Here is a 20,607-nt window from a genome sequence, read left to right as displayed (position 1 = left end):
TAATTAGGTTATTCCAGGTCCTGGTCCTGTACCCAAAATAATCTTCCGTAATATCAGAAGAAAATACAGAACATTTTTTTAATATGAATGAAGCAAATACTAAAATAGTCGAATACTCAAAACAAATAATAAATAAAATAACAGCAAAATAATGAGTAGTTGCTGACCTGTGCCATTTTACACAGTTTCAAATCGTGTCTGTCATTTTGAGACTTCCTTTTAAAGAACTCTCATGAGCTTTTACTTTGAAGGACAGATCGGTCGAGTGCCTGTATTGAGTTTAACTTTACTTGATCGGTTTGACCAATCAGAAAAGTTGGTAGAGGCGGCGTCTTACGTACAACGTCATTGCGTTGTATGACTAATTACGTTGTGCGCGGGAGCTTTGGTTATCAAACAGTCGAGTTTGAGGGAAGTAAGAAGTCAGCGGGGAGGTAAAACCTGCAGCTATATCAGGAAAATAGTCGCTTGTGTAGCATATGAGTGGCATACATAGGAAGACATCATTATTAACTTGGATTGAACTTGTCACTTAACTGTCTTCGATCTTGAACATTGTCAGCTGGCTTGCAGGTAACTAACGCTGACGTTACTTCCATGGCTGAAATCCTCAGAAAAGATGCGAAAACAGCGCTAATGCTAATAAGCTAACAGTTTAAGAAAATCTGTTAAAATGCTAGAGACTTAAAATAAAGCTGCGTCAGAACAAAAGTTATACCGGTTAGAAGCTAATGGATTCTTGTATTGTTTTCATCGAATGCGTTAGCTCCATTGTTAGCAAATGTTTTCCTAAATTTGTCCATGTTAGTTAATTAATTTGGCTAACTTTTGAGATTGTTGCTAAAAGCTTATATTTGTAAACTGTGTTTTAAAGCTGTGCGGCGAAATTAATGCAACGACTGCGTACTTTAAACTGATTAACGGTACTTTATATATATGTGTGTGTGTATACACACACGCACACACACACACACTTTGTACATTGACGATAACGATGTATTGGTATTGTCATACAGTAGTTAACCTAACTGTAGCGGTACATCACAGGAAGGGGACGTAACCAAGCAAATAAAGGCATTCATCACTCACTCCATTCAGGTAGAAAAGCCCGTTTAGATAAAATATACATACGGTATCACTCAGTTCTTCCATGACAGCTCTCCCGTTCACCTGTCACTGAGCCAAAGATGTCCTCTCTCTTCCTCTGTGTGATCAGGTTTTCACACTCACACCATGGCTATGGCGAGCGAGACCCGGGTGCAGGCGGAGGTGGAGGAGGAGGAAAGCTTTGGGCCACAGCCTCTGTGCAGACTGGAGGTATGAATCCTGAGCACAGTTTGTTCCTAATTAGAAACTCCGGACCATACTGCACCAAGGAGAAATGTAATCTCCCGTTTCTGTTTGAGGACCAAGCTGCTTGATGGGGGAGTGGGTTGAGTCAACAGCTTCACATTTAATTTCTTATTTATCACTACGACATTCACCTTGGTTCATATTATGTAGATGTGTTTGTAATTTAACATGTCCCTCTCATGTGTAAAAAAGCACCTGAATCACTTTTCACATACATCTAACTCGTTCAAATGAGGAAACTTTGTCATAACAATACGACTTCAGTGTGAATTGATAGCAAATTGTGAATTGGTATCAGATTGATGTGAAGAGCACAGCTGATGCCGTCTGATGGAGAGCAGAACAGCTTCTTTATTCCAACTCACTGCCATCATGCAGCTGTGACACTGGTCCCACTCATGAACCAGGTGCCGAATATGGTGTGAACTTTGCAGCTCTAAGCGTAATGACAGACAGATATATGACGGATACATGAAGCCAGCAGTGTTACAGGCTCCGGGTGTGAAACTGCAGGTGCTGCACATTGTGTGGTGTAGTGTGAAGTGAGCACGGGGGCTGCCCTGGCCTCACCCAACTTGAAATTTACCCACATTCCTTGGTTAAGGCCAATAGCATGACTGGTCCTTATATCTAACAACGACTGCAGTTTTCTCTCTCCCATTGCATTCATACTTGACTGTCTCTTTGGATGTCTCCACATGCAGCAATGTGGAATCAGTGCCAGTGACATCAAGAAGCTGGAGGACGCAGGTTTCCACACCATCGAGGCTGTGGCCTATGCACCCAAGAAGGAGCTGCTCAACATCAAGGGTATCAGTGAGGCCAAAGCTGACAAAATACTGGTAAGAAACGGCAGTCTGCTCATTCAGAGTGATTCATGATTTCTGACTGGACTGTCCTGATGCAGTCTTTCACCTTCCTGTTGTTCTTTTCTATTATCAATGGAAAGCACATATGTAGCTGTCATTTCTCCAAAACCACCCAGGAAAATCGTTTTCTGATCTGATAAAAAGGCCGTGCAGTTGCAGAATCATGCTTCATGATCCAATGCTGAGTTCAAATTGTTCTTGAGGTTTACAGAGTCCACGCCATCATTTTGAAATTGTGCTGCGCATTTCACCAAATGATTCTCTTTCTGTTCACTTTTTTGTAAGGCCTTGACAAATCCACAACTGTTGCTGTGTGTCTGTGGAACACATGTACAACAAGAAATATACAGATATCAAAACGAGATAGATTCCTACTGGGAACTATTCAGTGTAACATGTTTTACTGGGAGTTTATGGATGAATGATCTGTGGAACAGTTAGTGGTATATGTTGACTGTCTCTCTGTCTTCAGGGTGGGAAGTTAGAATTTAAAAATGCTTTCTGACAGCAGGTAGTCAGTAGGTACAACATGAGCAGGACAGATGTCCTCCTGAGATGTGAGTTGACCTTACTGAAACACAGAGAGAATATATTGAAAACCAGTTTAACCTCTTAGAAGCTGATTGATTCTGGAGTTTTGAGGCTGATATCAATGTTTGACAGACTTTAAAATCTGGTAATGATATATCAACACATAACAAAGAAACACTTTGATAAGGAACCCTTCAGTTCAGTTAAGACAGAATTTGGAGCGACACACATACTGGGCCTCGATGCTCTCTGATGGACAAACTGTTATGGAGACTCTGTATTTCTGTGCTTATATGTTACTTATCAGCCAACAGATACGCTGCAATGATACGGATCTATCTGTGATTAAATCTGCTGATATGTCCACCCAACAAGTCTATCTGTGCAGCTCTGCTTCTTATCCTTTGTTAGGCGTCTCTGTCAGGCCTGTAAAATGTGCTGTATTTAGTGGTTCTATAGCAAATGTCTTTTTCCTTCCCTCTCAGACTGAAGCTGCTAAGCTTGTGCCCATGGGTTTCACAACAGCTACTGAGTTCCACCAGAGGAGAGCGGAGATCATCCAGGTCTCTACAGGCTCCAAGGAGCTTGACAAACTCCTGCAGGGTTCGTACACCTTGTTTATCATTCACAAAGTCACCCTGATCATTAGGAGTTAGTTATGTGGGAAAACACCATCCTTCACAGACTGGGCCAAGCAGTGTTCCAGGTTCCTGTTTTGAGACGGTCAATCATGATGGTCATGTCTAAATACAAGTGATACAAATCATTGATATGAGCTCAATAATCACAGACAGGACAGGCAATAAGCTTCTTTCATTTGACCTGTGGTTTCTCCTGCAGGTGGGATTGAGACTGGCTCCATCACAGAGATGTTCGGAGAGTTTCGGACGGGGAAGACCCAGCTGTGCCACACACTCGCTGTCACCTGTCAGGTAGAGGGTAGAGTCCAGACTGACTGCAGGGGGAGCTTCAGGGGTGTCGCCAGAAGATGTAATATGTGATGTGATCCAGTTTAGACTGTTGATAAAATGCATTTTGCATTATAAATTGCCTCTTGTATCAGTCTTTGTTCATAAGCACCAGTAACAATGTGCAAAAGTACACTTAGCAATACACTTTCTGCTTATCCGTGAGTGCTGAAAATTGAAAAATGGCTTGTTCCCACACTCAGTGGATTGCACTGTCCTCTCTGTCCCCTCTGTCCACAGCTGCCCATTGATCAGGGGGGTGGAGAGGGTAAAGCCATGTACATCGACACAGAAGGAACCTTCAGACCAGAGAGGCTCCTCGCTGTCGCTGAAAGGTGAGTCGGCGCATTTCCTCCCGAGCTCTCAGCAGTTCCTTTCAGCAAACATTCTGTACTGTTGTAACATGTTTTTGTTGTTGTGGGAAATGTTTGCTTGCTGTCTGTGTGCATCGCCTCATATAGAAGGATCACTTGAGATCACATTTAATGTGACCGCTCTCTGCTGTCAGGTACGGGCTGGTGGGCAGTGATGTTCTGGACAACGTGGCCTATGCCCGAGCCTTCAATACAGACCATCAGACCCAGCTGCTGTACCAAGCCTCTGCCATGATGGCTGAGTCCAGGTCAGTCAGAACAACATGTTTTTTCTCACAGAATATTCATTTGTCCTTGACATGCTGTTGTGTGTAACCACATATAAACTGTGGAGATGTACTGCACTGCAAATGTCGAGTTATCAAAAACTAGTCAGTGCTGTGTGTGATAAGTCCACAAGTCCATTAAAAGTTGTTACCCTCGCTAGTCAGCACCAGAAATACCAGTTGGTTAAACTTATTTTTATTCATATACACTTTTAAATTATGTTTATTATTTTTTTTTCTTTTAACCTGGAAAATCTGTTGAAGTCCAACAGATGTAAATCTGTCTGCTCATTATGTCTGGAGAAAAACTCCTGAGTTAGATGTGAAAATATTCTGTCTCTACATACTGTTAGACCCTCTGCTTCTCTGATGTCTATCTTCATCTCTCTCTCTCTCTCTCTCTCTCTCTCTCTTTCTCTCCTCTCCTGTGAAATAAGAAAACCAGAGTTTGTGGTGATTGTTGTTGAAAGAACAATAGAAAGACAGACCAAGAAGGTTTTGGTTTGTTTTATTTTTTTTCTGCTGAGTTTGAATGAATGTGTTTTATGGTGATAAAATCACTGTTTCTGTAATTGGAGTTTGGTGGCTTGGCAAGACAATTGATAGCTGACTTCAAATGAGGCTTAATGTTCACACAACTGAATTCCTTCTGTAGCATTAGCCACTCCTCATTTCTGTGTATTTTTGTATCAGCATCAAATGACAACAGTTATTCATGATGACATTTTAGTATGAATATTTAAGATAATTGTCCAGGCCTTAGTGTGTATCCCTGCAGCTAACACACACTCTCCCCGTGTGTCAGGTATGCTCTGCTGATAGTGGACAGTGCAACAGCTCTGTACAGAACAGACTACTCAGGCAGAGGGGAGCTGTCGGCCAGACAGGGACACCTGGGACGCTTCCTCCGCATGCTGCTCCGGCTGGCAGACGAGGTATGCGTGAACTTGGTGCACATCTGCTCTCAGAGGCCACTTTCAGTCTAAGACATCATGATTCGTTATCAAGTGCTCCAACTGTAGTAGAACAGAAACTCAAAGTACCTCAGATCCTGTAATGTGAAGATCTATTCACGTTTGTCCTTCAGTCCAGTCACTGTCGAATGTAACTCACACTGAGTCTACAGCCCAGATACATGATGTCAACCCAGCGGGGTTCAACCTGACGTGTCTCTAACATGAGTATTATTGTCTGCCTCAATCTTATGTCTCAACAGTTTGGCGTTGCCGTGGTGATAACCAACCAGGTGGTAGCACAGGTGGATGGGGCTGCCATGTTTTCTGCAGATCCAAAGAAACCAATTGGAGGCAACATTCTCGCTCATGCCTCCACCACACGGTTAGTCATGCAGTGTAGTTTTACTCACCCTTACAGCATGGTTGGATACTTAAATTGTGTCTTTTAATAGAGCTTGATTGCAGGGGAGAGGACAGTGGGTGGTTCACTAAAAGCCAGATCAATCTCAGCACATCACAGCTGCTGAGGTGCTTTGATGGCAACAGCTTGATGTCACCATAGTTTCATCACTCTAAGTTTGTTAAAACTGGTCTTGTCTTTGCAGTCTGTACCTGAGGAAAGGCAGAGGAGAGACGAGGATCTGTAAAATCTATGACTCGCCCTGCCTGCCAGAGGCTGAAGCCATGTTTGCCATTAACGCTGATGGAGTGGGCGATGCCAAGGACTGAGCTGACAGAGAGGCAGGAAGCAGGCGGGTGGTGACGAATGTTACTGTCACACCTGCAGACTCATTCTTGGGCTGAAGTGTTGTGTGTGCACGATCTTAACCATACTATTGCCTTCACACAAAGCCTCAGACTGATGAGGTCAGAGGTTGTATGATTTTGCTTGATGGTGATTGAGTCAGTGTCAATAAGATGGTCCAGGTGGCAGATTTGGCCTTCTGGAGCTCAGTGGTGCAACAGCAAGATGGAACATTTAGTTTTCTGCAAACCGAAGGCTCATTGACACTGAAGCTCAATGAACTCAATGAAGAGAAACGACTGTAACATAGTATCTCATAATTCCAAGACTTGTTGTACTACTACGAAATATGACTTCATAATTACATGATAGTTTTTCGTAATTAGGATTTTGCATCTCCACAATTACAAAAAAATCCTAATTGAGATCTTTGTCACGTAATAATGAGATCCATTCTTTACGACATAATCATCCAACAAAAGCCCTCTTTTTTCTTTGTTGAATGCAATGTGCCTCTTTAGTTTCATGGGCAAGTGAGTGGGCAAAAAAATGTATAGTAAGAAGTACTTTAGTTTGAGATGTGTGTGTCTAGAGTTTCTTTGAGTGGTGCCTTTTTTGGATGTGACGGTGAAGAATACTGTTTTTCTGTAACTTACCACATTTCTGGAGAGTTATGTTTTCATCTCTTGCCAGCAACACCACCACTATTTTGTCCCATTTCAGTTCACCTTTACCAGAACCTTCTGTATATAAGCTTCATAGCTAAATTAAAATTGTCTTACTATTAAACTGATTTGTCTTATGTGTTAGCGTTATCATCATGGAAGAATACATAGATATAGACTTGGATACAAAAAAGAATTTTATTCAATGTTATCCATGTGTCAGTTAGCAACAGCAGTGACTGCAAAATGAACCTCGAGAATAAATTAATAGAAAACAAAGTGTCATTAAAATCAGTTGCATCACAAAGTAATAACCTGCAGAAAATAACAGGAATGTAAACACACACTCAGAGTTCAAAGGCAGCAAATACCCTCAAAATAAAGATGGGGTACAAAAATATTAGGATGCTTTTCAGTCACAACCAAACAAAGACTGCACTTTGCCATTTTACTTTACTTAGATAGCTGCAGAGATTCAAAGTGCAGTTTCTTTATACTTCATGATTGGAGGGTCGTTCAGTGATTTGAAAATGGATCTTACCTGAAAAAATAACATTTGAAGACAACTGATGTTCTGATCAAAATACTACAGTATTCTCATTATATCTACATGTTTGGTCATTTACCTCCACAAAACAAACCTCTGTAAAAGAGCAAGTGAGAGCCCAGCAGGGCAGCATGGGAATTAAAGGTGTGCAACACAAGAATAACTTCTGATCCATGAAGAGCAAAGCTCATTAGCTCCAGTGATTCGGATTCTTTCCCATAAAGCTCTTAAAACATCCCTGATCAAACTGGCTCACCAGCTGTGTTTCCACATCCTTTTTTGATCACATTGATCACTCCGTGAAAATCTGCATTGTGGTAAATTTCCAGACGTGGTCGACATCCCAATAGAAATCTTATTGAAACGTGGCATCGCTTCTCTGAGGGAGCAGACTTTGGTCCAGTCAGTCCTCATAGGGAACGCACTGCTCTGAGGTACTTCAGACTCATTGGTCAGCTCTTACAAAATCTCACTAAAGAAAAGTTGAACAAACCAACTTACGGGAAAAAAACAAACTATAACTATAGTATTTAGCCAAGCAGATCCTTTGATTTATCCACGTTTGGAGATATTTGTCTCTGAGATTGGTCTCTAAACAAATCAAACCAAAACTACCTTCATGACTAGATACCACTGAAAACATATGTGTGTATGTGAGTGTGTGTGTACTTGTACATCTTGTACATATATCTGTGTGAGAACCAATTTGAGTTTTAGACCTTGGGAGAGAGATTTTATTTTTGGGAGGTGAGGACACTTTGGCCTGTCCTCAGTGTCAGACAGACCTTCAAATGGCTGGTTCATTTGTTTCATCTTCATCTGTTTTTAAGGGTTAGCTCACAATTAGGTTTAAATTAGGGTTGGGGTTAAACTTTTAGTAAACTTTTAGGACAGAAGCACAGACGTGTGTGTGTGTGTGTGTGTGTGTGTGTGTGTGTGTGTGTGTGTGTGTGTGTGTGTTTTTGTTTTGTAATTTCGGTGAACTGATCTTAAACTACTGCCTGTTGAGATGATGGCGCTGAAACACAAAACCTAGTTGTGTTTAATCAGTTAAAAGCAAACAAATGGTTTAAAAAACATTACAGATACCATCTACATTACAATATATATCTCAGTAATACTGACTCAGTTCAGCCATTTTAAAGTTTGCAGAAAGTAAATACACACCAATAAACTCCAGAGAATTTCACAGTGACATCATGACAAAGATATCCACCAATGAAGGGAAAGAAGACGAGTGCTTGTGGAGCACATCTGACTGGCGGCCTGACTAGCCAATCAGTGCCATCGACTGAGTAGCTTCTGCTGGATCTCAGTAGAAAAAAATGTTCAGATTCTTCTCTCAGTTAAGACCTGAAGCTGAGCCTCCAGTTTAGAAGTTTCTTCATCCTTAGAAGTAATGAAAAGGTGTGTTATGTAGGGCAATGATGCTACTTGATGCTTTGTGATTTGTTTGTTTCTCATTGTAATCTGCAGAAATGAGCTGTGTACACAACCCTCAGTACTCAAAGCTATAAACTGAAATACTGAAATACATTTTTGGTCATTATCATGTAGCTGCTGAAGGCAGAGTTCAAATGGGGTGAGTAAAGTGTGCTCTTACATTATTAGTGTTTGTGGGCATCATCAGGGCCAGCTCAGTCCAGTTTGTGGCCTCAGAGATGTTTCCCAGCTCCTTGTGACACTGTAAGTCAAACAACATAACGTAACTGTTAATAGTCCTCATGGAGTCAGTGGTGTTCTAATGGTCTGGACTAAACTGTGTATCTAATAATCACACAGTAAACAGTTCTAAATTACTGACCACTTAACGTGGCTCTGGGCAGCTGCAGTCAATCTATGAGCCACGTTGCCTGACAGTATGTGAAGTCATTCCACTCGATTCATTCGATCAGCTATTAAATGGCTCTGTGGCACAAGTGCATTTGATAGTTTACCTTTGCGATGTAAAGCCTCACTGTCTTGGAGAAACCTGGACTGAGTTCCTCAGCCTACAAGTTTATACAACACATACGACAAATATGAAATCGTAAATAATATGAAAACATGCTGCTTTACAATAACATGCCGATGTACAAAATCAGTCCAAACAGAAAAGCCAAGCTAAAAATAACGACCCAATGACCTTATTCATTTCTCTCAAAGCATTGTGGGTAAGGGTGCCCAGGTTAATGTGTGTTAAGACAAATACCATGTCACCTGGTTGCTGGTTTGAGTCCAGCAAGAAACCTGGCACGTCGTCAACCCTTCTCTCTGCCTGCATTTCGCATCTGTATACTGTCATACTATCAATAAAGGCAGAAAATCCATAAAAATATTGAAATACTTAGTATTATTTAATAAAATATGCTCCCTCTTAAATAAAACAACAAATAAATAAGTAAATAAATGAGATGGGTGAAAAAAAAAAAAAAAAATACACAAAATTTTGCATTTGTAGTGATTTACTAAAAAACTGACAAAGAAAAGGTGACGCAGTGGTTTAGTCTTTACCAGCTGTGGATGAATGTCTATACAGGAGAAGATCGTTACTGTGAGTTCTAGGACTCCTCTTTCTGTGGTTCTTGCCTCCAGGATTACAACAACACAAATATTACCAAAGAGCTGCTCGGCAGAAAGTCACATAAATTGCTGGAGGAAGTCGTAGGTTGCATATTTATACAACGTTTGCTAACGAGCACGCTTCACACTCCCACACTGACACACATGTGTCAGTGATGATTTACTTCCAGCGTTTGTTTATCATATGTCCCTCCTCTGGTCACCAAACTGGCTGTATATTGTTACAGATTTGAATAGAGCACACTATATCTGGAATAGATATTTAACATGCAAAATTACAGTGAAGCAGCAGAAATCTCTGGACATCTAAAGCAGTCTGCTACCTTTAGGAAGTTCTCGAGGGCATCATGCAGTGTGGAGGTGGGGGGGCTCTGGTAGAGGGCAGCAGCCGCCTTCTTCTCCAGCCAGTCCAGAGTGGCTACCTGCAGACACACAGCCACATCATTGGCACAACACTCTCAAAGTCCCGCCTTGAACACACTGTGAATGTGGTCATTCACAGGGTTGGTATTCATTTGGATGTTTGGATGATGAAATCTACATCTGATCAGCCCAGAGTCAACAATGAAAGCAAAATACACTTCAGTCACTTATCTCACCTCATAGCACCATTTGCCGAGCAGGTAGAAACACATTGGGTCATCGTCTCTGAGGGCAATGGCATGGTCCAGATGTTCCTGAGAGGAGACCAAACTCTAAATATTCAAACAAACCCACACTAAACTTATTAGCTAAATGTTGACATAAACTAAGTGTGCCCAAGCTACCTTTAATATGCGGCTGTTCTTCAGTTTGCTATGCATGCTCTCATGCTGGGAGGTCAGTCCTGTCAGCACGGCAAACCTGGAGCCAAAAACATCAACATTGTGACATCAAGATATAACCAAACGGTCACCACTGGGAGCAATATCTGTACAGGGTCAAAACCCAGACTGTTAAATGTTAGTTCAGTGTTTGCTGTGTTCACCATCTTACCATTTGTAATACTCAGCATTCTGGCTGCTCTTCTTCAGGGCAAACTCTGCCTCCTCTCGACCTGCAACACAAGCTCACAGTTCAATGACAAAAACTACAATAGTCTTGGAGGTGGAAATAGTCATTTTTTCGGACATTCTGAGGAGACATGCACTGAAGCTTGCATCTCTGTTTGGGACAACCTGCTACTGAGAGCAGTTATTTTCAAAATGGACTCTTGCAAATACTCAGTTCTGCTCAAGACAGACTGATCTAAAAACCTAAAAAACCTGCCGTGAGTGGCACCATCGTCACTAACATCTGACATCAGAGGCCTGGAAGCAGTTCCAGCCGTCACTGCATTGGAGGTTAGCGTGATATTTGTGTTTAATAATTTAGTATGGCCCTCAAAGAATGTCATAAAAATTGAAATGGCCCTTGATAGGAAAAAGGTTCCCCACCCTAGATTTAGAACCTTCTCTGAACAACATTAGCAGGATGCACCAACATGGATGGGCTGATGATCATAATGTTGTTCCCTGAGGAGCTCATCCAATTTGAGCTTGTCTGATACACTGGTAGACAAATGGTCATAACGTGGATGTAACTACAGTTCTATGAGTATATGCGTAGACCTCTAACAGGCTTCACTGTGGGTTTACAATCTCAGTCTCAGCACCTGAGAACAAATTGTGGATTCTTGAGGGGATTCTCAACCCTCTCTGTCTGAGCAGCTCCAGTGCCGTTTGCACACATTTGGAAAATATGTGCTGGGCCAGAGGGTATCTGAATGGGAGGTGGCAGTATGGATAGCTTTGAGACCCCACTATGAAGCACAGGTACTCCCTGTGATGCAGCAGAATGGGGATGTAGAAATACGCACCGCACAGGTCTATGGATGTCATTCAGTCACCTGGTGGGATGCACTCTAAAAGTTGTCTGACCATCAGCATGTGGAGGGTACGGTGCATAATGTACCCGTTCAGAGCGCAAAGGTTCAGTATGGGCCTCATTTTGGCACCAGGAAGTACAGGGAGAAGAAACCTGCTCTCGCCTCCAAACAGGTAACAGCCAAATTGGCTCCCTTTCCAAAGAGTACTGTTATTTCATCCTCCAAGGCCGCCCTCTCAGCAGGGAGGAAGACAGAGGTCTGAATTAAGCTGCTGAAAGCACGGGGCTGGCAACGGAACTGCAGTGAGCTGCACAGAGTGCGAGTGACTGACTGACAGAATTGCACGGCTAGAAAAGAGGACGGCAACAATTCAGCAACAAATACATGATACGAACAGTTCATTAACTCTGTAGCAGCCTCAATGTCCTGGATGTGTCCTAATGCCACTGGATCAGCTGTTGAGGCTCCCAAACCAGCCTTCCCTAATGACACTTACTGGCACAGCAGCCAGGACTTGGTCTGACATCATCAGCCGCAAAGGCAAATCCAGCAGGAAATTAAATAAGAGAGCACCAACGCTCACTCCACCACACAGATTCTCATTGCAAGACAGGTATGACCCACTGACTCTGAACGACTAAAGGTGTGATAATACTAACCATGCTGAGGCCAGGCAAACTAATCACACCACTAGCGTTAAGGCTGGCTGAAACCTAAGAAATGGCCCCAAAACCACTGCTGGGCTGAAGGCCAGTAGAAATATTGCTTAATCCCCATCTGATAAGCCGAGGTGCATAAGAAATACTGGTAAACCCACACCTCATAAGCCAGACACCATTTTGATTTTGGACTCTATAACCAGAATAGCAAAGACTGAAAATCTAATCATGAAAGACACATCTGTCAGAGAGCTCACAGAGCTGTGACAGGAAGATTATTATTCACACTGGATCTTTTAACATTCTGTGAAAGAAAACTGTCTCTGAGGTCCTAAAAAAGATTTTTGCCTGCTGATGGAATACCTGAGAAACTGTCAGTCACCACATGTATTCATATCAGGTCCCATTCTAGCCTTGGGTAAAGCAATCAACTCGTTTAGCAGACTGCATGGCTGACATCAGCAGCAATGGGATAACGGAATAAAGTCAATTCATAATCTCATGCAAGGAGCATATTGTACCAAAACAAGAAAGCACGAAAGCCACCACAAACAAGCAGACAGCCTGTAACTCTTCACCCTCCACCTTCACCTGATCACAATTACAAATTAGTCATTTGTCAGATGCTTCCAAAGCAACAGAGACGTAAATATGAATTCACACCCCGATGCATACAGCATCAGGGGCGGTTTTGGGGTTCAGTATCTTGCTGCCAAGGCATATGGACTGCCGAGGCCAGGGATCGGACCACCAACCTCCTGATCGGTGGACGACTGCTCTACCTGCTGAACTACAGCCGCCTTACTGAATTGAATTATATCATCTCTTGATCCTCTGTTGCACACTACCCAAGGCATTCAAAGAATGTCACTGAATGCCCCTCTCCATCACATTCTCCAAGGACTCAGTGCCACTTACCCACCTCCACAACAATCACCAATCAAGGAGTTAGTTATAGCTGACACACTGAAGCTCAATTACATTAAACTATTACACTACAATAGCCACAGGCACCATCACTCAGGGGTTTATCAGTAATGATAAGTTCACAATGGGGTGGTGGGGGCAGCTGGGCAGGCCTAAGCTGGCTCATAGCCCTGACTTGCCTTTCGCAAGTCAGGGGAAAGTCATCTTCCTTTTAGTGGTTGAGGCAAGCAGACCAAGCAGGTTGTTGAGCAGGTAGCACTGATCAGTCAGCGTCACACTCCTCCCAGTGGAGTGTGAGACAGGTGACACAAGAATTGGCCTCAGCCTAGGACAACAAAGACTCGTGGGGGTCTGGTGGCAGCATTGGTGAAGTGAAAAAATTCGGAACTTCTCACCTTTCAGCATCTAAAATCTCCAGCCATAATTACCTGGAATTATTCTTACTGTGTAAATAACAGAATCTGGAACACCATGTGAGTCTTTTGGGCCATGATGCAGGGTGTATGAGCAGGGCCATGCAAGCAGGTGAGTCCTTCCAAATGTGTTCTTTATTCCTTTTCTCTCCAATTAGGCAGTACAATCTACATTTATTTAGGCTTCTTTTATTGGTTCATTCTACCTTTGTTTTACTTGTGTGTGTGTCCATTACCTTGTTGTGCATAGGTCTTCTTCTCTTGCTTGTCCTCGGTGGACTCATACATATCACTATAAGCACGAGCCAGTCGCCAAAGAAACTCCCTGCTGTCTCCATACTGTCGGCACAGAAACACCAGTCAAAAACTCAAGTCATGAAACTCATGTTAGAATCACTATTTAATGACTACTGACAACGACAGTGTAGTTTAAGTAAGTAAGTACATGTGTTAATGGGTATATTAATAAATACATAAGTAAATAGTAATTTCATAAGTTAAAAAAATACTAAGACATTCATAACTTTAAACTTAACAAACAGGAAGTTTTCATGTTACAATTCACTCTTGCCAATCAGAACTATTGTCATGGTTTACTAAGGTCAGATATTACAAATTGCATAATACCTCAGTGAAAGCAATACTGAGCTTTTCTAAAACAGTCTCCAGTCTCCTGTTTGTTTGTTTCAGTGCATGACAATGACATTAAGGGCTGTGTGGGCTCTGTGATCAGGAGAGCTCTTGGCAGCATTTTCATGCAAACACACCGTATTGGAATACAGACAGCTTAATATAGTCTCTGTCAATACAGATACAAACAGAAAGGAAGAGATAATACAGTAATAATACAGTCTGCTACAAAAAGCTTTGGATGTCCCGACGACTGAGAGATCAGTGGCCCTTCACTGACACCCACTGGCACAGCTACACAACTGCACAACATATCTGTTGGTCTCTCCAGGAACAGCGTTACTCAGAGGTTAACATGGTATTTTTTAAGTAACTATCACAATAAGATTTTATTTTCCATGAGAATGTATTAGAGATAGGAAAGCTAAGGCAAAATATATGAATCTTAAACTATGGCTGCAAAATTACCATATCCATGAAAATAAATAAATAAATATATATATATCTATACGGCTGCTCACTATTCTCTTTGCTATAGCCATCTTTAGCTCAGTTAGCTAACTGCATGTGAACGACTAAGCCAAATATGATACTATCACCAATGAACCTGTTTACCTGTGAAACATTCCAAACAGGTGTTTTTGGAGCAATTTTCCCATTCTTTTGTTGCGCCTGTCACAACTTATTTGAAATGTGTTGCTGATATCAAATTCAGAATAAGCATATATTTACAAAAATCAATGAAGCTAATGAGGTTGAGCATGAAATATATTGCTACCGTTTCCAATTGAGTATATGTCAAAAAGGACTGGCAAATCATCACATTCTGTTTTTTGTTTTATTTCTACATGCAGCTTCCCAAACTTTTTGGAACAGGGGTTGCACCTGCACCAACCCAGTTGATTCTAATTGGCTCAAGTAGGAGAACTAATTAGTGTGCACATACTGTATATGGGAATATACTGTGTGTGTACATATATGTGTATCTAGCATGCTGTCCTCCATTCTTACTATTATACCTAAAGTGTGATATAAACACATTCTATTATTAATTCTATTATTATTATTCTTAGTTGAACCACTAGTTTATCATCACATAACCAGTAAATTCTGGCCCTCACCTCTGCTCTGCTGTCCAGCAGCAGGCGAAAGCCTTCTGCCTTTAAACTAGCATCTCCTGTGTGAAGGATGTCACTCTGTGCCAGGAGGAGAGCCAGCTCCCCACTGGGAACTTCAGTCACCAGCTGCAGCCTCACTTCATCTTCCTCCTGCTCCTCATCCTCCTCCTCTAACACCTTCTCCTCTCCTTCGTCTTCCTGGGAGTCTTCCTGGCGGAGGGTGAGGACAGTGGCACAGCTTTTGTCCTCCTCTTCCTCAGACTCCTGATCAGGCTCAGGCTCAGGCTCACCCTCCTCTCTGTCTGTGTCACGATCTGTGTAGTCCGACTCAGCACAGGCTGTTGAGTACCTGGGACATACATGGAGAACCACAGAGATGAATGGGTGGAGTTCTCACATCATTGAAAATTAACATTTGCAAAATTCAACAGCAACGTCACTTTTCAGAATCAGTGTCACTGTTACTCTGGAGCAGCTAGCAGTTATTACATAGGTTTATTCTTTAGCACAAAGTAGTCTATGAAACTGTTCACAATGTTTAAAACACAAGCTCAGGTCTGATTTTCTGATTTTCAGTCTCAGAATCAAAACCATGACAAGTTAAAACTATTGGCATGGCTAGCTCACAAAAAGGTAAGAGGAAAAAAATATGTTTTCTGTAATTTGGGCGAATAATCCCTTTAATTCATTTAGAAAAATATCATTGTGTTATATTACTAAACAGTTGCAGCAGCTTGTCCATAGCCGTGAACAATTACACGTAAGTATGCTGCTACAGCACCAAGATTGGCACTGGATAAAAAAACCTGTTGGAGTGGGACCAACGCATTGGCACCAAGAGGCTGCCAATGCAGCAAAGATGTAAACTTGTTTATAAAAATATTTGACCTATGCCAACTTTGCAGTAACGCAGTGCAGCAGCATCTGGAAAACAAGTACATGCAAGCCTACATCCTTGGTGGATTACTGTAAGGTGACTGCTGCACTTCTACGTCATACTAACTTTAGTATGTAGTATTTAAGATGTAGTAAAATTCTTCCTCATAATATTATAAAGAGCTTTACTGTCTCTTGGTATCTGATAAGCCTTCGTAGTCATGGATCAGATACTCCAACTGGCCTTACTGAATTGAATTATACTTGCATTTTTTCAGCACAGTGCAATTTTAATTCTCAACACCCAGCAGGAATGAATGTCAGTCAGTCAGTTACTCAGTATTAGCCACACATGGCCTGGTTAACTGTCTATAATTGTTTTAGAGATTAACAGGAATTAGCTGATGCAGCTTGTTGAGAAGCCAATTAAAAATGCCCGCTGTTGTATCAAACCAGGATCTAAGCCTGACCTGGTCCTGCATAATTTTAGATCACTAATAGACTCAAAGCCAATTACTCAAAGCTTCTTTTTGGGTATCAAAGAGCCACGTTATTTTTGCACACCACTAACGACAATAAAGAAAAAAACGTTAAGACTTTAAAACTGTACTGTACAATATTTTTAAAATGCCAATAGAAGAAACAAGCAAAAAGGATACTGAATATTAGACAAACAATTTATAACATAATATTATATAAAAATCTTAGTGCTCATCAATCATAAACATGATGTAGTATAATATGAGACGGTGCCACCAGAAACACAATATAACAACTATACACACACACACACCAATCCAAGACATACCCTCCTTCGCTGGTCTCTTCATACGTGCTGGCCATGCCCTGGCTGGCAGTGAAGTAGATGGAGCTGGAGCTGGTGGAGTCAGTGCGCTCTCTATGGACAAAGTGGCGTCGGCGCCGTACCCGCTGACTGTCCTCCACTCCCTTTCTGAATTTCGGGGTGGAAGAAGACATACACACAACAGTCAAACAACGTCCAAGTGGGAAGCCAGGCCCACTTTGAAGGTTTACTCTGATCTTTCAGCCCATTCTAATATCATCCTGATTATTCTAACATTTCACTCTCTTTAGATGCAAAATAGAGCTGCTAGAGCCAAAACCCCATTCTGCGGCTTTCAGTCAAAGACTTTAAGGTGCTCCTGTAGACATGGAATATTACACAAACTGATATCTATGAGCTCCTATTGTGCTATACAGTAGTTGCCATATTTAATATCCCCCAACCTGGTGTACCAGCTATGTATGTGTAGGTTCAAAAGCGGCTTCATCTGTCACGTAGAAGTTACACTACAAGTCATATTTGCAGTATAACTCAATTTAGCAGCTTTAAAGCACTACCTTTTAGCTGTAGTCATAACAGAATGGGAGAATGCTGATGGGTGTTCTTCCCATCAGATATCTGTTAAGTGTAACCAACAGGAAAAACAATTTCCACACTAAATACATGAAACCACAACACAACCACCACTGTTCCCCTCAAATTTTCCAATTTCATACAAAGTAGATTTCATAGAAAAAAATCCACAGGATATGACCAAGTCACACTGTAAGTAACGGTTTTCAGACCAGCATTAAAGATGTGTCATGCCAAAGTAAGAGTAAGATACTCAAATACAAAAATTAGCACTTTTTTTGCACATCTATATTTTTCAATAAATTAGCCTGTTACATTTTGAATCATCAGGATTCACAGGGGTACTAGATTTAAAAAACTGCAGGCTTCAACAGTGTTTTGTCCACACAATATGATTCCGTTATGATGGCCCTCCAAAACAAATAACTATTTTGTATCATAATCTAAGAATGTTCAGTAGGGCATGTGCTATACAGCTCTCCACAGTCTCACTCACTTGACATCCTGGATGATCTGCAGGGCAATATCCTGCAGGCCACCTCTCAGTTCGGCCACCTCTGAGCGCAGCGATGAGACACAGGTCAGCACCTGGTCCAGCTGGTTCCTGAGCTCCTGCTGCTGCTCTGGGGACAGGCCCTGCACCACTGCTTCCACCGCTGCCAGAGCCTGCTGCTGGGTCTCCTCCTCTGGAGGAGGAGACAGGGAGGTTTGGACTTGTTTGCAATTTAGTCAATGTTGCACCCCTAAGTCTACCTTAAGCCTTCTCCCACTCTCAAAACATCAACATTAATCCATCCTCCAATCAATCCGTCCTCCACCACCTCCAACTTGCAAGGCGTGAGGTCATGTCACATCAGATTTATTTATATAGCACATTTCATGCAATGTAAGGGCAACGTGCTTCACACACAACAAATATGAGCAAAAATAAACCCCCTCAGATATGTATGTAGGAGCTAGACCACAAGTGATTTCTAGACAGCGAGCAATATTTGAAATCAATTCTGTTTTCTATTGGACGCCACTGAAGTGATTTAAGTACAGGAGGAAGGGGTAGAAAGTAGTGCCGACGACAAGACGCATGGCACAGGCCATGGACGGAGCTATTATATGATCAGTAAAGCTGCGTGACGATGCATGGGTATTTAACGTTCTGGGAATGGGAACAGGTTTCCCAATGAAGTATTCCCGACTCTAAATCTAACATTTAAACCTTCAAATCGGCATATTTTGAAGTCAAGACATTTTTCAGCATATGCACATTCTAAGCAGCAATGCTGCACATAAATTGTCAGAAAAACTTTATAAAAAATATTATATGGCAATCATATATTATTATTATTATTATTATATTAAAAAATAGAATAATACAAAGAAGGATAAGTCCTAATTGTCTACAGTAGGTGGCGATAACAAGCTGCATTGAACAATGACAGATAAGGCTCAATTTCATGTGTTGGTATAATCAAGCTATTTGTCATTTTCTGGCCAATAAATCGTGAGATCTTACTTGCAAAATGCCGAATTTAAAAGCATCAACACAAAAGAAATGTACTTTGAACTAATCTAATGCAATCTAATGTAATTTCTGACTGTCAACTGTGGTTGGTTTACGTATAAATTAAATCTCATGTTACAACATTCTATTGTTTTCTAACATTCCAAGCTGCCATGTGACACATGATTCTTCATCTGAACTGACAGGGGGTTGGACAATACGCAGTTGGAAGGAAGAGTCTCTCTCTCTCTCTCACACACACACACACACACACACACACACACACACACTCTCACACACACACACCTTGACAAGTTGGTGCCAGTGCCAGGCAGAGCAGAGCTAACTCACCCTCAGCATCCACAGTCTCCCGCAGTAGCGCTGCTCCATCCGATCCGTCAAACAGGCGGGGAGCTGGCCGTGCCTCCAGCACCACTCTCTGGGTTTTTCTCCTACTGATCTCTCTGAAAATTAGGAAGGCAATCAAGCCCAAGCCCGCTGTGGCTCCGACAGCAAGCCCGATTAACCCGTTCCTCCCGAGCGGCGTGTTCATTTCTCCACACTCAGCAGACGTATGTCGTTGAGGGCTAACGTACTCGTTAACTTCAGTTACTTACAAATGCCACTTTAATGTGTCACCGACCATGACTCAGGATGTCCACGACATGACTTGACCGTCTTCACGTAAATTATCCTAGTTAAGAAAATAGCATGGGGCGAGCTCACTGCTAGCACGTTAGCCTGATGTCATTAGCCTTTCGCTATTATAGCGTTCACTGGCTAATAACAGCGACGACTTTTAATAAGCTTGGTCCATATGTTAAAAATGTCCTTTGTATTCTCACTAATATCTTTCGACGACACGTTTTAAACCTAAACGATTCTGTTTACACTCTACAAGAAGAGCAAATGTCAATCGTTAACATCAGTGATGCTATTAAAATATATAACGTACTACGTACATCACATCAGCACCTCCTGTATCAACGAGGCTACCGCGTGTTGAAGTAACTTCCGGTTCTAATTTCAAAATAAAACTTATATTTGGAAGCCCCTTTACTCCACGAATATAAAACACGTTTTTACATAAAGTTCGGCATCATAAAAAGAAAAATACTTATTAATATCTACATTATAAGATACTTAGTCACAAATATTAGCTAGTAGTAAATTGTCAAACTAGGTCAATAGTCCGATTTACTAAATCCAAAGTAGGCCTATTTTTTATTATGAGATACAGGTTATGAGGTTTGTGACTTCGTAAGTAAAAAAAAATATGACTTTCTAAGTCCAACGTATTTATTCTGAAATATTCAAACACATCATCTCATGATGTGTTTTACTCGCTATTGACTTTCAGTGGCCCCAAATGCTTCAGGTTATACAGCATGTGTAGCAGTTACATTGTGGTAAGTTTGATATTTAC

The 20,607-nt window shown here is 41.6% G+C and overlaps 2 protein-coding genes across 2 annotated transcripts; one reads left to right on the top strand and one right to left on the bottom strand.

Moving 5' to 3' along the window:
- The first annotated feature begins 363 nt into the window (after positions 1–363).
- Positions 364–6,853, top strand: rad51 (RAD51 recombinase). Its single transcript, XM_076757039.1, has 10 exons — positions 364–573; positions 1,217–1,317; positions 2,058–2,195; positions 3,239–3,356; positions 3,594–3,685; positions 3,962–4,056; positions 4,230–4,343; positions 5,167–5,296; positions 5,578–5,699; positions 5,923–6,853. Exons 2-10 carry the CDS (start codon positions 1,234–1,236, stop codon positions 6,044–6,046), a joined length of 1,017 nt encoding a protein of 338 aa, XP_076613154.1. The 5' UTR covers positions 364–573; positions 1,217–1,233; the 3' UTR covers positions 6,047–6,853.
- Positions 6,854–6,911: 58 nt separating this feature from the next.
- On the bottom strand, positions 6,912–20,190 carry rmdn3 (regulator of microtubule dynamics 3). Its single transcript, XM_076756231.1, has 12 exons — positions 19,533–20,190; positions 18,180–18,369; positions 17,114–17,257; positions 15,433–15,778; positions 13,918–14,020; positions 10,812–10,872; positions 10,604–10,679; positions 10,436–10,513; positions 10,160–10,258; positions 9,212–9,265; positions 8,878–8,958; positions 6,912–8,663 (listed from the first exon to the last, which is right to left on the bottom strand). The coding sequence occupies exons 1-12, from the start codon at positions 19,732–19,734 to the stop codon at positions 8,604–8,606; spliced, it is 1,494 nt and encodes a 497-aa protein (XP_076612346.1). The 5' UTR covers positions 19,735–20,190; the 3' UTR covers positions 6,912–8,603.
- Positions 20,191–20,607: the final 417 nt, after the last annotated feature.

Source organism: Chaetodon auriga, chromosome 18 (assembly GCF_051107435.1).
Source record: "Chaetodon auriga isolate fChaAug3 chromosome 18, fChaAug3.hap1, whole genome shotgun sequence".
In the NCBI taxonomy this organism is placed as follows: Eukaryota; Metazoa; Chordata; class Actinopteri; order Chaetodontiformes; family Chaetodontidae; genus Chaetodon; species Chaetodon auriga.
The sequence above is the reverse complement of the archived record's forward strand: the minus strand, read 5'-3'. Positions and strand labels throughout refer to the sequence as shown.

Excerpts from the sequence above, each read along its gene's own strand:
- rad51 (XM_076757039.1), top strand. The coding sequence starts at position 1,234 with ATGGCTATGGCGAGCGAGACCCGGGTGCAGGCGGAGGTGGAGGAGGAG. Across the intron at positions 4,344-5,166 it reads GCCATGATGGCTGAGTCCAG|GTATGCTCTGCTGATAGTGG; the intron begins GTCAGTCAGAAC and ends CCCGTGTGTCAG. Across the intron at positions 5,700-5,922 it reads GCTCATGCCTCCACCACACG|TCTGTACCTGAGGAAAGGCA; the intron begins GTTAGTCATGCA and ends TTGTCTTTGCAG.
- rmdn3 (XM_076756231.1), bottom strand. The coding sequence starts at position 19,734 with ATGAACACGCCGCTCGGGAGGAACGGGTTAATCGGGCTTGCTGTCGGA. Across the intron at positions 10,680-10,811 it reads AATGCTGAGTATTACAAATG|GTTTGCCGTGCTGACAGGAC; the intron begins GTAAGATGGTGA and ends TTTTGGCTCCAG. Across the intron at positions 10,514-10,603 it reads AGAACAGCCGCATATTAAAG|GAACATCTGGACCATGCCAT; the intron begins GTAGCTTGGGCA and ends GTCTCCTCTCAG.